Source organism: Suricata suricatta, chromosome 7, assembly GCF_006229205.1.
Source record: "Suricata suricatta isolate VVHF042 chromosome 7, meerkat_22Aug2017_6uvM2_HiC, whole genome shotgun sequence".
Classification (NCBI taxonomy): Eukaryota; Metazoa; Chordata; class Mammalia; order Carnivora; family Herpestidae; genus Suricata; species Suricata suricatta.
In genome coordinates this window covers 17,618,637-17,632,412 of record NC_043706.1, presented here as the reverse complement: position 1 = coordinate 17,632,412, position 13,776 = coordinate 17,618,637, and the positions used below count along the sequence as shown (strand labels likewise).

The 13,776-nt window shown below is 43.3% G+C and overlaps 1 protein-coding gene and 1 long non-coding RNA gene across 9 annotated transcripts in view; one reads left to right on the top strand and one right to left on the bottom strand.

Annotated features, from left to right (window-relative positions):
• LOC115295596 overlaps positions 1–5,631 on the top strand; it is a 35,177-nt gene extending 29,546 nt beyond the window's left edge. Inside the window, exon 2 of the long non-coding RNA XR_003910487.1 lies at positions 5,306–5,631. This is a non-coding gene — a long non-coding RNA (uncharacterized LOC115295596). The remainder of the gene's footprint in view (positions 1–5,305) is intronic.
• Positions 1–12,683, bottom strand: part of MAK (male germ cell associated kinase) — a 53,170-nt gene extending 40,487 nt beyond the window's left edge. For 6 of the 8 annotated variants that reach the window (XM_029943627.1, XM_029943619.1, XM_029943623.1 and 3 more), the window contains exons 1-2: positions 12,602–12,683; positions 6,254–6,580 (exon numbers count right to left, since the gene is read on the bottom strand). In XM_029943627.1, the coding sequence (XP_029799487.1) occupies positions 6,254–6,354 (101 nt within the window). In that variant the 5' untranslated portion in view covers positions 6,355–6,580; positions 12,602–12,683. Of the gene's footprint in view, positions 1–6,253; positions 6,581–12,310; positions 12,372–12,439; positions 12,574–12,601 lie in introns of those variants that run through there. The other 2 variants (XM_029943620.1, XM_029943621.1) reach the window with 2 other exon arrangements.
• Between the last annotated feature and the right edge of the window lie 1,093 nt (positions 12,684–13,776).

The following is a 13,776-nucleotide window of genomic DNA, read 5'->3' as shown; positions in this document are numbered from 1 at the left end:
TGGCAATGCAAACTGGTGCAGCCGCTCTGGAAAACAGTGTGGAGGTTTCTCAAAAAACTATCCATAGAACTCCCTTATGACCCAGCAATAGCCCTGCTAGAGATTTACCCAAGAGATACAGAAATGCTGATGCATAGGAGCACATGTACCCCAATGTTCATAGCAGCAATGTCAACAATAGCCAAAACATGGAAAAAGCCTAAATGTCCATCACCTGATGAATGGATCAAGAAGATGTGGTATATATATACAATGGAGTACTGCATGGCAATGAGAAAGAATGAAATATGGCCATTTGTAGGAAAGTGGATGGACCTTGAGGGTGTCATGCTAAGCAAAATAAGTCAGGCAGAAAAGGACAGATACCATATGTTTGAAGTCATAGGTCTAACAGGAAAACAGGAGAAACCTAATGGAGAACCAGGGGGAGGGGAAGAGGGAAAAGAGAGTTGGGAAGAGAGAGGGATGCAAAACTTGAGAGACTATTGAATGCTGAAAATGAACTGAGGGTTGAAGGGAAAGGGGGAGGGGGGAAAAGGGGTGGTACTTGTGGGGAAGAGCACGGGATGTTATATGGAAACCAATTTGACAATAAACTGTTTTAAAAAATAAATAAAATAAAACTTCAGACTGTGACCACAACCTCCAACTCTTTTACCAACATTACCATTGGATGTGCTATAATGTTTCCACTTGTCCAACCCTTGGCTTTGTTCGCATCTTCATCCACCCTGGATCCCATGATCAGCCTTTCCACCACTGTCCCCTCAAGAGCACGTACATATTCTGATGTCCCCCTCTCCCAACATTCCACCACTCCTGCCCTACCATCCTCCAGCCTCTGCTCTGTGTACAGACTGGTGAAGGTGTGAAGAAAAGTCACGTAAATGGCTTTAGGAGCACCACTTTAGTAGTCACCCCAAGTAATCGCAGGTGGGTTCTTCCTGATACTTGGCAAGCCTTCTAGGACTTTTTTTTAGCAACTCAGTGACATATCCTCCATGACTATTCAAAGTTTAATGCCTTCCCTATCCCACTTTTTTACTACTCCTTGCCCTCCTGCAATCTGGTGTATCTCCTATTCCCCTAAAACAACTCTCACCACACCCACTAATTATGTCCTGTTCTCCAAATCCGGAGAACACCATACTAGATGATATTTTTTGGATACCAGAAAGCCTTTTCTAGCTCTCTCCCTTCTGCCTCCTAGTATAGAAGCTGGAAGAGAAAATTCTCCCTTTTTAGCCCCCATGTGTATAATGGAGGCCACTGCGATCCATTTCGAGTCAATAAGATATAAAGGGAAATCACTTGGGGGCTTCTGGGAAACAAATTTACTTAGAATTTGAGAGAGGAGTTTGCTGCTCCTTTGTTGCCCTCCTAAACCATAGATGTAATGCCAGGATATCAAGTAATCATAATGTGGCCATTAAGTGACATGCTGGAGGACAAACAAATGCTAACAGCTCAATATGAAGAAATAGAAAAGGCCTAGATTCAGTTCACAGTGGATTCCTTGAAAGAGCACTGGGAACCATCAAAATCCAGATTTCCTAATATGGAAGAAAACAATCTACTTATTTAAGCCATTGGTTCTGTTATTTGTTATTAATTTATGTACTTGTTACTTACAGCAAGAAACATTCCTAACTAACCTAGATGATTTTCAGCCATTAGTTATTAGCTGTCTTTTAATTGAGCACTTCTTTTTATATTTCCCTCAGGTCCAGGTATTTTCTTCCCTGTCTCTGTTTTCTCCCTACTTCTCTGGCAGCTCCTTTCCAGTCTTCTCTGGGAGAAGCTCTTTGAGGGCCCGTCCTTCATCTGCTGGGATTCCTCTCCATGAAGACCTCTTTTCTTTTCCTTCTAGATGGCTTGAAATACCATCTGAAGACTAAAAATTACCAATTGCCAGCCCAGACCTGTGTTTTCTTTTAATGTTTATTTATTTTTGAGAGTGAGAGAGACAGAGCATGAGCAGAGGAGGGGCAGAGAGGGAGGGAGACACAGACTCTGAAGCAGGCTCCAGGCTCCGGAGCTGTCAGCACAGAGCCCAACGTGGGATTCGAACTCACAAACCATGAGATCATGACCTGAGCTGAAGTCAGATGCTCAACTGACTGAGCCACCCAGGCGTTCTTAGCCCAGACCTGTTTTGAATGCAAATATTCAGTTATCTATCGGCATCTTAAAGTCATTATGCCCACAAGTGAACCCAGCTTTACCCCCAAGCCTGTGACTTCCCTGCCATGGCAGATGGCGACCAGGCATTTAAGCAAGAATCCCAGGAGTTAGCCTGGACTCTTTCACATGTTTTCCTCCTTTCTCCCATGCCCTGTCACCAGTCTCTACAGAGCCTCGGTCCCACATGTCTTTTGAATGCTTCCACTTCTGTCCATACCTAATGCTATCTTCCTAGATCAGGTCACCACCACCTCTAACCAAGATGACTACATCCGTCTCCTGACTGGTCGGTCACCTCATGTCCAGTCTTGACCTCTTTGATCAAGTATCCACTGTTTTGCTAAAGGGACCATTCTAAAGCAATATATAGATTCTTCTGGCTAAAATCCTTCATCACCTTCTAGTCGAGCTGTATGTTAACCTGGCTTTATGACCTCACCCGTTAGCCTCATGCCCCTCCTCTGCTGTACTCAGAACCTACCCTCTGGCCACCTACGCTTCTGCTTTCAGCTGTGCAGCCCAGACAAGCCTTCACATTCTCTGGCCTCCAGGCCATCGTACATATTATCCTTGCTGCTTGGAGCCTTCTTCTCCCTCCTTTTTTTCTTGATATATTTTTTCCTCTTGAGAGGAAATCTCTCAAGAGGAAATCTTGAGATCTCATTTTCTACAGGAAGCTTGCAGCCTCACTTCTCTGTGCTCCCCTAGGGCCTGTTACTCCCCCATCATAGGACTTACCATATCTGATGTTGTAATTGGTCTAATTTGTTGGTCTTCCTCACTACATTGTAACTCATCGATCTCATTCCCATTTCGGCCTGAGCACCAGTGTAGCGGGAGCTTAACAATTATGTGTTCAATGGATATTTAACTTTTTTTCAAGCCTTCCACATGACTTTCCTCCTCATTGAGTTTTATCTTGTCCTTACTTAAGTTAGGGACACTGTCTAGCACATAGGAGATACCCAATATGGCAGACACTGAGTTGACTCTCCAAAAGCCACCCTTTTCTTCCTCTTTACTAACACATTTCAGCTTCTCCACAGGAGTACAAAACACTCAGCAAAGTACTCGGCTTCCCAGCCTCCCAGATAGATAGGTGTGCTCTGTGACACACTTCCGGCCAATGAGAAGTAGTCAGGGGTCTTCCGGATAGAAGTGAGGAAGCTACTTTCTGAAGACAGAACTTGGGTCTGTGATAGCAGCATGCACAGGGTACTGGCCCTGGGCTGCACACCTCAAGACTTTTTATTATGTTGAGAAAAATAAATCCCTATTTAAGTTACTTGTGAAATTAAGTTAAATCCCTAATTAAGTTATTTGGTTAGGTTTTTTATTTCATACACCAAAACATTCCTAATTTATATGCTCATGGCCTCTTCTGAGCCCTCAAAGTATATGACTTCTTACATTTTTAGACCCCTCAATTCTTTCAAGGCTTTACTTAGGTCTATGCAGCTGAGGCTTCATTCCCTATTTTGTGAAATGGAACAGTAAACCACACGGGTGATTTTGCCACTCGCAAGGAACACTGAGCATTTTGTTAAACGAGACAGAACAATGGTAATAACGCATGATTCCACCAGACCTGATCTCAGTTCTCATTTTCTACCCACTTCCCAGAGGCCACAGCTTTCATGAATTGTATGAGTTGCTTTCCAAAAAGTCGTTAAAAACATTTTATATATAAATTCACGTATAATGAAGTATTTGTGTGAGTTTATACAATTATTTAATCTCTACATAAGGATGATTTAATCTCATTTTGGCTAATACTTATCCCTCATTTTTTTCCCTCTTACTGCATAAATTAGGTCACCAGTGCAATCTTAATTAGTAGGGGTATAGCAGGCAGTCTGGTCTTAACACCAACTTCACTGGGAGTACTTCTAATATTTTGCCAGAAAGATGATGAATCGTCTTATCCAGTTAGGGAAGTTTCTTTTTATTTCTATTTGCTAAGAGGTTTTTTTTCCCCAGGCATGAATGGGTATTGAATTTTACTAAGCCCACTCAGTAAATATTTCATTTCAGTTACTGTACAAATGTACATTTATTTGATAACAATGGCTACTGGCAATATTTTATAAAATTATTTCCTTAAATATGTAACATTTTAGATCATGATATTTTAAAGTTTTTAACATCTGATAAGCATTTGTTAAAGCACTAAAAATTTTTTTAAAATTTTTTATTTATTTTTGAGAGACAGCACGAGCAGGGGAGGGTCAGAGAGAGAGGGAGACACAGAATCCGAGGCAGGCTCCAGGCTCTGAGCTAGCTGTCAGCACAGAGCCCGATGTGGGGCTCGAACCCACAAACCATGAGATCATGACCTGAGCCGAAGTCAGAAGCTGGACACTTAACTGACTGAGCCACCCAGGCGCCCCTGTTATAGCGTTTAAAGTTTAGATTGCCATCCCTTGGCTGAATTGGTAATTGGTCTCCATGACTCATTCTGGTGGAAGCCGACGGCCATGTCATGAGAATATTCTCGCAACCCTCTGAAGAGCCCCATGTGAAGAGGCCACTTGTCAGCCATGCGAGTGAGTGTTGTGCGCCAACCTGTGCCGCCCCCCACACAAATTCAGATGCTGAAGTTCTGATCCCCAGCACCTCAGAGTGTGACTTGATTGGAGAAGGGCCTTTACAGAGTGAGGTTAAAATGAAGTTAGATAGGTGGAACTTAATCCAATATGACTGGTGTCCGTACAAAAAGGGGAAATTTGCACACAGAGATATGCACACAGGGAAGATCATATGGAAGAGAGATGGAGAAAATGCCATCTACAAACCAAGGAGAGGGACCTAGAACAGATCCTTCCTTCACGGCCCTTAGACGGAGCCAAGCCTGCTAACTCCTTGATTTTAGACTTCGAGCCTCCAGAACTGTAATGTAAATCTGAACATTTCTCTCATTTGGGCCACACAGTCTGTGGCCTCAACTTTGTTACAGCAGCCTATATTATTGGCTAAATTTCCCCCCACCAAATCCATGTTGAAATTCTAACTCCCAGTATCTGAGTGTGATTGTGTTGAAAAGACAGACTTGAAAGAATTAATTAAGGTTAAATGAGGACTTTAGGCTGAGTCCTAATATGATACTACCGGTTCTATTTAGAAGAAGATTAGGACACTGTGAAAGGACACAGGGAGAACACAGCCATCGCAAGCCAAGAAGAGAGGCCACAGAAGAAACCAACTCGGCTGACACCTTCATCTCTGACTTCCAGCCTCCAGAGCTGTGAGGAAATGAGCTGTTTCATCCACCCAGCAAGCCTAGGAGCCACCTTCAAAGTGGACGCCCGGTCCCAGTCGAGCCTTCAGATGACTGTGCCTCCTGAGAGACCTAGAGCCAGCACCGTCCAGCTAAGCGCCTCCGAGTTTCCTGGCCCACACAAAGTGGGAAGTATTAATAAAGGTTTGTTCTTGTTTTAAGTCACTACACCTTGGAGTAACTTTTTTTTTTATGAATAATAGATAAGAAATTCCATAGATTAAGAAGATAAGTAAGTTGGGATGCCTGGGTGGCTCAGTCGGTTGAGGGTCCGACTCCTGATTTTAGCTGAGGCCATGATCTCACGGCTCATGGGTTCGAGTCCCACAACTGACAGCACCCAGAGCCTGATTGGGATTCTCTGTCTGCTAACTAATTATTAGTTAATAATAATGAATTCTATTTCATCAGTAAGCTTAGGAAAATACCATATGCCATTCAGAACTCCACTGATATTATGAATACCATCTTTTGAGGTGTATTGCTTTAAGGCAATAATATGCTCCATTCTGCACACAACATTAAATTCTAAAAACTTTCCAAACATTACCTTCAGCTTCAGTTCATATTACTTATGCATAAAAAGCAGAGCCCTTATATTTTTCAATTTATCGATGTGGCTGGACAAACCAGAAGACTGAAGCAATATATGTGGGGAACCCCTTTTGGCAGTGTTTCTCCAGAATGGCATCCACATGAGCCAAACAAGCATGGGGTCCAAGCCAGACCTTCCTCGAAAGAAAAGGAAAAGAAAGATCAGGCTCTCACACTTGGCCGCATCGCACACAGTACCTTTTGATGGCCACCAGCTCCCCAGACTCGTTACTCTTGCCCATCAGGACACTGCCGTACGTGCCGTCCCCCAACTGTCGCATGGTCGTGTATCGGTTCATCTTGGAAAACTAACACAGCAGAAGTTGTTGATGGAGATGACTCCTTTGTTGAATATAAATGTAAAGACTTCTTTATTTTTGTCTTTTTCCCTTGCACTGGTGTTGCTACACTGGTGACGAGTGTGTCAGCATGGAGCACAGGCTCTTCCCCACGGTTATGGAGATTCATGGGACACAGCAGGAAGGAATCTGGCAAGGAAATAGTGCTTCCATTCTTATGAACACCCTATAGAAAAAAAAAGAACAAGAATAAAAAGAATTTTCATTAAAGAATCTCTTCAAAACATTTACTGGTAACCTAAGCACAGGGAAGAATTATAATATAAGTACCAATGTGCTAAACATTTGTCAGTCAGTCCTTTGTGCTCTGTGGAATGGACTTCCTGTATAACAGACTCGTAATATTCATTTATGGAGGCTTCATTTACATGGTACTATGTTATTTATCCCATGAGTATTCAGTAAATACTGGCTTAATGGTTTGTAGGATTCCTTTTATACTGCATATAACCTATATTATTCCAAATCAGGCACCAGGAAATCAGGCATCTATTCTAAATTTTTTTTGTGTTTTTGATACTGAGAGAGACAGAGCATGAGAGGGGGAGGGGCAGAGAGAGAAGGAGACACAGAACTGGAAGCAGGCTCCAGGCTCTGAGCTAGCTGTCAGCACAGAGCCCGATGCGGGGCTCGAACCCACGAACGTGAGATCTGACCTGAGCCGAAGCTGGAGGCTTAACCGACTGAGCCACCCAGGCGCCCCTGGGCATCTATTCTATATCCATTCTTTGAATCAGTTTTTGCATAACATTTATTTGGCCCACGATACCTTATGTGAAACTTGTGGGCCTCGGGATCCAGGAATCTGTACATTTTAGGAAAGTCATATGGTGAATATACCATATGTTATGTAACACTTCCCAAACAGCATCTTAATCTAGCTGCAGAAAAATCTATGAAAAGCACACCCACTAAAATAAATGAAGGCAGTAGTGGCATAACATTGTTGCAAATTTGTACACATTTATTTTAAAAGTTTTCATTTTGGGGGCACATGAGTGGCTCAGTTGCTTAGGCGTCTGACTTTTGATTTCAGCTAAGGTCATGATCTTCTGGTTCATGGGCTCTAGTCCTGTGTAGGGCTCCTTGCTGACAGCACAGAGCCTGCTTGGGATTCTCTGTCTCCCTCTGGCCTTTCCTGGCTTGTGCTCTTTCTCTCTCTCCCTCTCAGAATAAATAAATACACATAAAAAAAATTCTCTGCTGTTTTGTTAATGGTTTTATGCTTAGTTGCAAATGATAACAAAATGCTTGGCACCATTAAAATAGTTGGTTTTAAAATGCCTGTTATAATTCGGTGCTTCCTTCAAAGATTACTTTTCTTTCACTGTAACACTGTTTGATTAACATGAAATAAAATCATAGGAATCATGCAGAAGTTTAGGACCCACAAAGTTATGCTGTAATTGGCAAAGTACTCCAGACTTTCTGGAGAAAGAAACAAACATGTGCAGGGAAGGACAATAAAAAGGTGTTGTTTCCTATGACAGGAATGTATTTGTCCACAGGAAATGTGGGAAGAACCCTGTGGGACTTTTAAACAACAGGAAGTGGGGTGCCTGGGTGGCTCAGTCGGTTGAGCGTCCAGCTTCAGCTCAGGTCATGATCTCACAGTTCGTGGGTTCGAGCCCCGCATCGGGCTCTGTGCTGACAGCTAGCCCAGAGCCTGGAGCCTGCTTCGGATTCTGTGTCTCCCTCTCTCTCTGACCCTCCCCTGCTTGCGCTGTCTCTCTCTGTCTCTCAAAAATAAATAAAAAACATTAAAAAAAATTAAACAACAGGGAGTGTGTACCATTTATTTTACTTCATGTAGATCATAACCCCTTCAAAGTAGACACTGTTGCAGTTTAAGGAACCACCCCTCCCCCTCTTTGCCTCCAAACCTTGCAGACTCTGCCCCACTATGAAAGTTGCCCACCTCCACCTCACCTGAAGATCCCTAACCCAATTCCTTACCCTAAAACACCAAGACACTACTGATTGAATGGAGATTTCGAGTAGTGCTCTCTGCTCTACTAGACGCTGGGGCTGCATCTGGCCCTCTACCTGGAAGGACACTAAAATAACAGGCCAGAAACAGTGGAGGGAAGGCAAGAGTCCAGGAGGAAGAGAGTCTAACTGGAGCTCCCTTATGAAAATTAATTTCTTAATTCAGAAATTTGCTGGGATAAGAGCATCATCTTGTCTTTCATGTTAATACCTCACTGAGGACAAACACCAAAGGTCTGATAGGTAGGAAGTAATGTAGGCAATTCTGGAAAAAGGACATTATTGCTAGAGAAGAGAATGAAAGAGGGACCTGCCTGGGTGGGAACAGAAATGCAGAGGTGAGAGTGTGCAAGAAACAATAGACAAAATTCTAGCTCCCAGTGACTTAACCTCCAAAAGTGGAATTAATCTTTATTTTCCCTTTTTCTTCCACTATTAACACCGTCAACCACCACCATCACCAGAATTATGAGCATTACAGATCATTCACTCATTGACGACTTTCTGCATTGGTCCGGAAACCCAAACCCATTTTGGAATGGAAGCTGTAGAAACTGCATTCCAAGCCTAACCAGCCACTTTCCAAATAAACACTAGAGGGGCACCTGGGTGGCTCAGTCGGTTAAGCGGCTGACTTCAGCTCAGGTCATGATCTCACAGTTTGTGGGTTCAAGCCCCACATTGGGCTCTGTGCTAACAGCTCTGAGCCTGGAACTTGCTTCTGATTCTGTGTCTCCCTCTCTCTCTGACCCTCCCTGGCTCATGCTTGGTGTCTCTCTCTCTCAAAAATAAACTTAAAAAAAAAATCAAACACTAGAAACATGATTTTGTTTTTTGATTTTCGGGTTATTTTAAGAGACAAAAACGGGAGCCTGGGTGGCCCCCTCAGTTAAACCTGTGACTTCGGCTCAAGTCATAATCTCATGGTTTGTGAGTTCGAGCCCCACATCAGGCTCTATGCTGAAGCTACAGGCTACAGCTCAGAGCCTGAAGCCTGCTTTGGATTCTGTATTTCCCTCTCTCTCTGCCCCTCCCATGTGTGTTCTCTCTCCCTCTCTCTCTCTCTCTCTCTCTCTCTCTCTCTCTCTCTCTCTCTCAAAAATAAATAAACATTAAAAAATTGTTTAAAAAAAGAGAGAGACAGAAAACATGCACACACACACAGGATGAGGGGCAGAGAGAGAGGAGAGAGAGAATCCAATGTGGGGCTCGATCCCACCAACCGTGACATCATGACCTGAGCAGAAATCAAGAGTCAGATGCTTAACCAACTGAGCCACCCAGGTGGCCCTGGAAATAGTTCATTTCAAGTGAGAGTGGCTATCACAGAGGTTCTACTTATATTCAGGGTAGAATAAACACAGGACATGGCCATTTCCCACCTCCTTTCATTTAAGGGGTAGAATGATGAAGATTATGGATATCATATAGATTTTAAAAGGCCTGATTTGTGGCTCTTAGTGAATATGTCCGGTTTAAGCCCTACTTAACCTTTTTTTAAAAAATTTTTTTAATGTCTTTATCTTATTTTGAGAGACAGAGCAGAGAGTGAGCAGGGGAGGAGCAGAGAGAGAGAGGGAGACGCAGAATCTGAGCAGGCTCCAGGCTCTGAGTTGTCAGCACAGAGCCCGACGTGGGGCTCGAACCCACAGACTGTGAGCCGAAGTCGGACGCTTAACCGACTGAGCCACCCAGGTGCCCCCCTACTTAACCTTTAAGTAAAACTTTAGAAAGGGCTCTTTGAGTCATTTTAATCACAAAATAAATAGTTCTCCAGAGTGAGAAGCTGACAATTTTGCTGTACCTTTAGCCTCCCTGAACAAAGAAAGACAATGGCCTAATGTAAAGAGGCACAGATATCAAGGTGAAAGGTGGTTGTTTTTAAATAATTTTCCCCATGTATCTACTCACTGATAGCACATAAACGATTACTTTTAACAATGTAGCATAGTAAGGTCCTAAACAAATTACTAGTCGAGAGCAATAGATGTAACTTAAGAAAACACAAATTGCCTCTGGGTCCCCAGTTCACACACAATAATATTTCTCTATAGATTACATGTCTTCTTCTCTGCTCATCTATAGAGGACTAATTCTGCAAGACAGAGATGTATCAACATGACTTATGTATGTGAATATTTCCATCTCTACAAGTTGACTCTTGAACAACATAGGTTTGAACTGTACAGGTCTACTATATGCAAATTTTTTTTCCAATCAATACCATACAGGACTGTCAATGTATTCTCTTTCTGATTTTCTTAATAATGTTTTGCTTTCTCTAGTTTACTTTATTGGAAGAATACAGAACATAATACATATAACATACAAAATCTGTTGATTAACTCTTTATTTACCAGTAAGGTTTCTGGTCAACAGTTGACTATTAGGTTTGTGGTTTATTAGGTTTATACTAGAATTTTCGACTGGTGGGTGCTCACACCCCTAATCCCTGTGTTGTTCAAGGGTCAACAAGGCAGAACACAAGTAAATGTAATACAACTATCATCCTTATGTAACAGAACTATTATGAACTTGGGATTTTTTACAATCAGGCTACAATATTTAGTGACTTTCCTATGGCTAAACAAACCTTATGTTTTGATTTAAAGAAAAAGATTTAAAGGCTCAATTATAGACCTACATTAACTAAATACCCTTATAATTTCTCTCCTAATATAGTTTTTGTATTGTTATTTAAGTGCACAATTACTGTAAGCTTAAGCTGTATTCTTAATAGCTTCTGCCAACTAAAAGGGATTTAGATAGGATTAAAGAAGATTAACATAGAGGGCAAATGGAGGGTAAAACTTGTGTCCACCAATCACTGAACAGATAACCTTTGGAAGTGTTAACTTGTCTTTGTAGAACCTACTGTAATTATATCACTCTAAGGCTGGCATTGTGTATATTAAAAAACAATAATAATAACGTCTAAAAATTACTAAGTTGTTTGAAGAGCAAAACAGAAAAAAAAAAAATCTCAAAGTAACCAAGACATGTATTTACAGAAATGAAAGGGAGAGTTTTACCATAGGACAACAAATCTTCCAGGTTTAAAAAGAAAAAGTGCTGTGTGCTAATATCACAAAGTATTCTAGAATTCAACAAAACAAAAATCCACCCCAACGAGGACATCAAGCATCCTAGCCCAAGGCCGCTGGGCTTCGGCAGTAAAGTGGCCGCCACGGGGTGGAGGAGGGGGGAGTCTCTCCCTTCCGCAGTCGCCCCGGCGAACTGGTGGATGGGGACGTAAAGGAAAGCGAAAAGGCTGTAGAGTAACCTGCACCTCCGCCACTGCTTTGACTAAATGAGTTGTTTTCGGAATAAAGGAAGTCCGATAACTTTGACTCAGAATTTCGTTGTCATTAGGACAGATGTCTGCTCATTTAAAATGATTACGTAAATATAATCTCTTTTAGAATTGGTATTACAAGCCCCTAAAATCAGTTTTATTGCTCCCCAATTCCTCGCCCCCGACTCTGTCCCTAAATTTTAAAATCTTATCTGCAGTAAGAAAGTTTTCATTAAACCGACTCTCATCCTTTTCCGCAAACTGGGGCCCTTTATAAAGATTCCTGGGGTCGTCTCGGGGGGCCCGAAGCCGGGATCCCGCTTTTACCTGGGAGTCATTTGGGATGCACGAATGGAGATGGAATTTAGACCCAGTTTCTTTCTACTTCCCTTTTGATTTTATAGTCGTTCTGAACTCAATTCCACTGCCTTCCCGAGATCCGATCCCGCTTCTCACTCCTAAAAGTAGTTTCCCCACCAGGCCCAGCAGCAGAACTAGCGGCGGAGACGGGGGGGTTGGGGGATTAAGCGGGGGATCCTAAGGGAGAGGTTCGGGGGCCGGGGTCCCTCAGACTGATGAAAGCCCGCCGTCAACCCCCCACCCTGAACCTACCCCACCGTCTAGGAGCGCGGAAAAGTGGTCCAGGAGGCCCGGGGGAGCACGGATCACAGTAGACGCAGAAGCAGCCACTCCCGCTCCACCCCGCTGCCTGACTCTCCTCCCTCCCGTCCCTCCCCATACCGGTGTCCAGTCCCCCTTCTCTCGGCGGAGCTTGGCCCTGGTAGGACCGGGCGCCCAGGGGACATGCCGGGCAGGCCTCGCAGGACAGGCTCGGGCTGATTCGGACAGAGGGTGGCAGCCCCGCAGCCCGCTTGGGATTACCTGCCCGCACCGGCCACTTACCTCCTTAGCTCCCTTGTGAAGCTCCGGCGTCTTGTGTGTTACGTCTCCTAGGAAACCGCGGGGGTGCGCGAGCTTCTGCGCAGCCAGCCTGCTTACACCCCGCCCATAGAGGGCGCGGTCGATCCGGACAAACCCCGCCCCGGCACTCAAGCCCCGCCTCCCTTGGGGCGGGGCTTCCGTTAACACCTGGGCGCCTATTGAGCTAGTGGTCTCTGCCAGAGGTACTTGGGGCTTGGGAAAATCTGCATTACCTTTTCAGTGTTTCCTAGAAGATTGGTTTGCCCTTTATTTCGTTTTGGGTTTGTTTGGACTCATTCTACAATAGAATTTGATTCATTAAATCCGGCTCTCAGACTTGGAAAGGGCAGGAGAAATACAGGTTGCCTGTACTTCTATGTGTTTCTGCGTATACCACGTGGGGGAAAAATTGCTCTTGGAGTGCAGTCCTTTATATTAGTCAATTCTTTCATGTATGTGTTACCTCCTAGGCCACACTTCTGTTTGTTTTCATTTATTCATTCAGAGAACCTTCTATGTACCAGTTGCAGTGTTAGTAATTTCAAGATAAACTAATGAATGTGTGAATAAATGAGTAAATAGTAACTAGCCTGCAGTTGTGCAAGGAGGGCAAACTTGTGTTACAGTGAAAAATGTCCAGATTGGCTAGCAAGAAGGGTCCATGAATCAGACTGATTGAGATGAGGCGGTGATGTACACATTTAGTAATTATCTATGAGATATCAGCCCTGGGTTTGGCACTAGCCAAAGTAAACAAGACAGATACGCTCATGGCCCTCTTGCAGCTTAAAGAAAAATAGGCAGAAAAGTTAAAAGCTTTTTGAGTTAGATCATGGAGGCCTTACATGCCCAATTATGAAGCCTAAGACTCACCATGCATTAATAGGGCAACCGATAAGGAATTCTCCACAGACGAGTGACATGTTCATATCTGCATCTCAGATCACAAAAGCAGCATTGGGTCGGGCAAATTTCAGCAGTGAGTCTGGAGGCAAGACAAAGAAAGGAGGCAATTACAACTGATCGGGAAGGAATAATGAAGATCATACAGCAGTGATGATGGAAACAGAGGAGAAAGAGACAGAATTTAAGGGATATTTAGGAGTTAAAAAATTTTGATCAGTTATTTTCTTTTTTTAAAGAGTTTATTGTCAAAT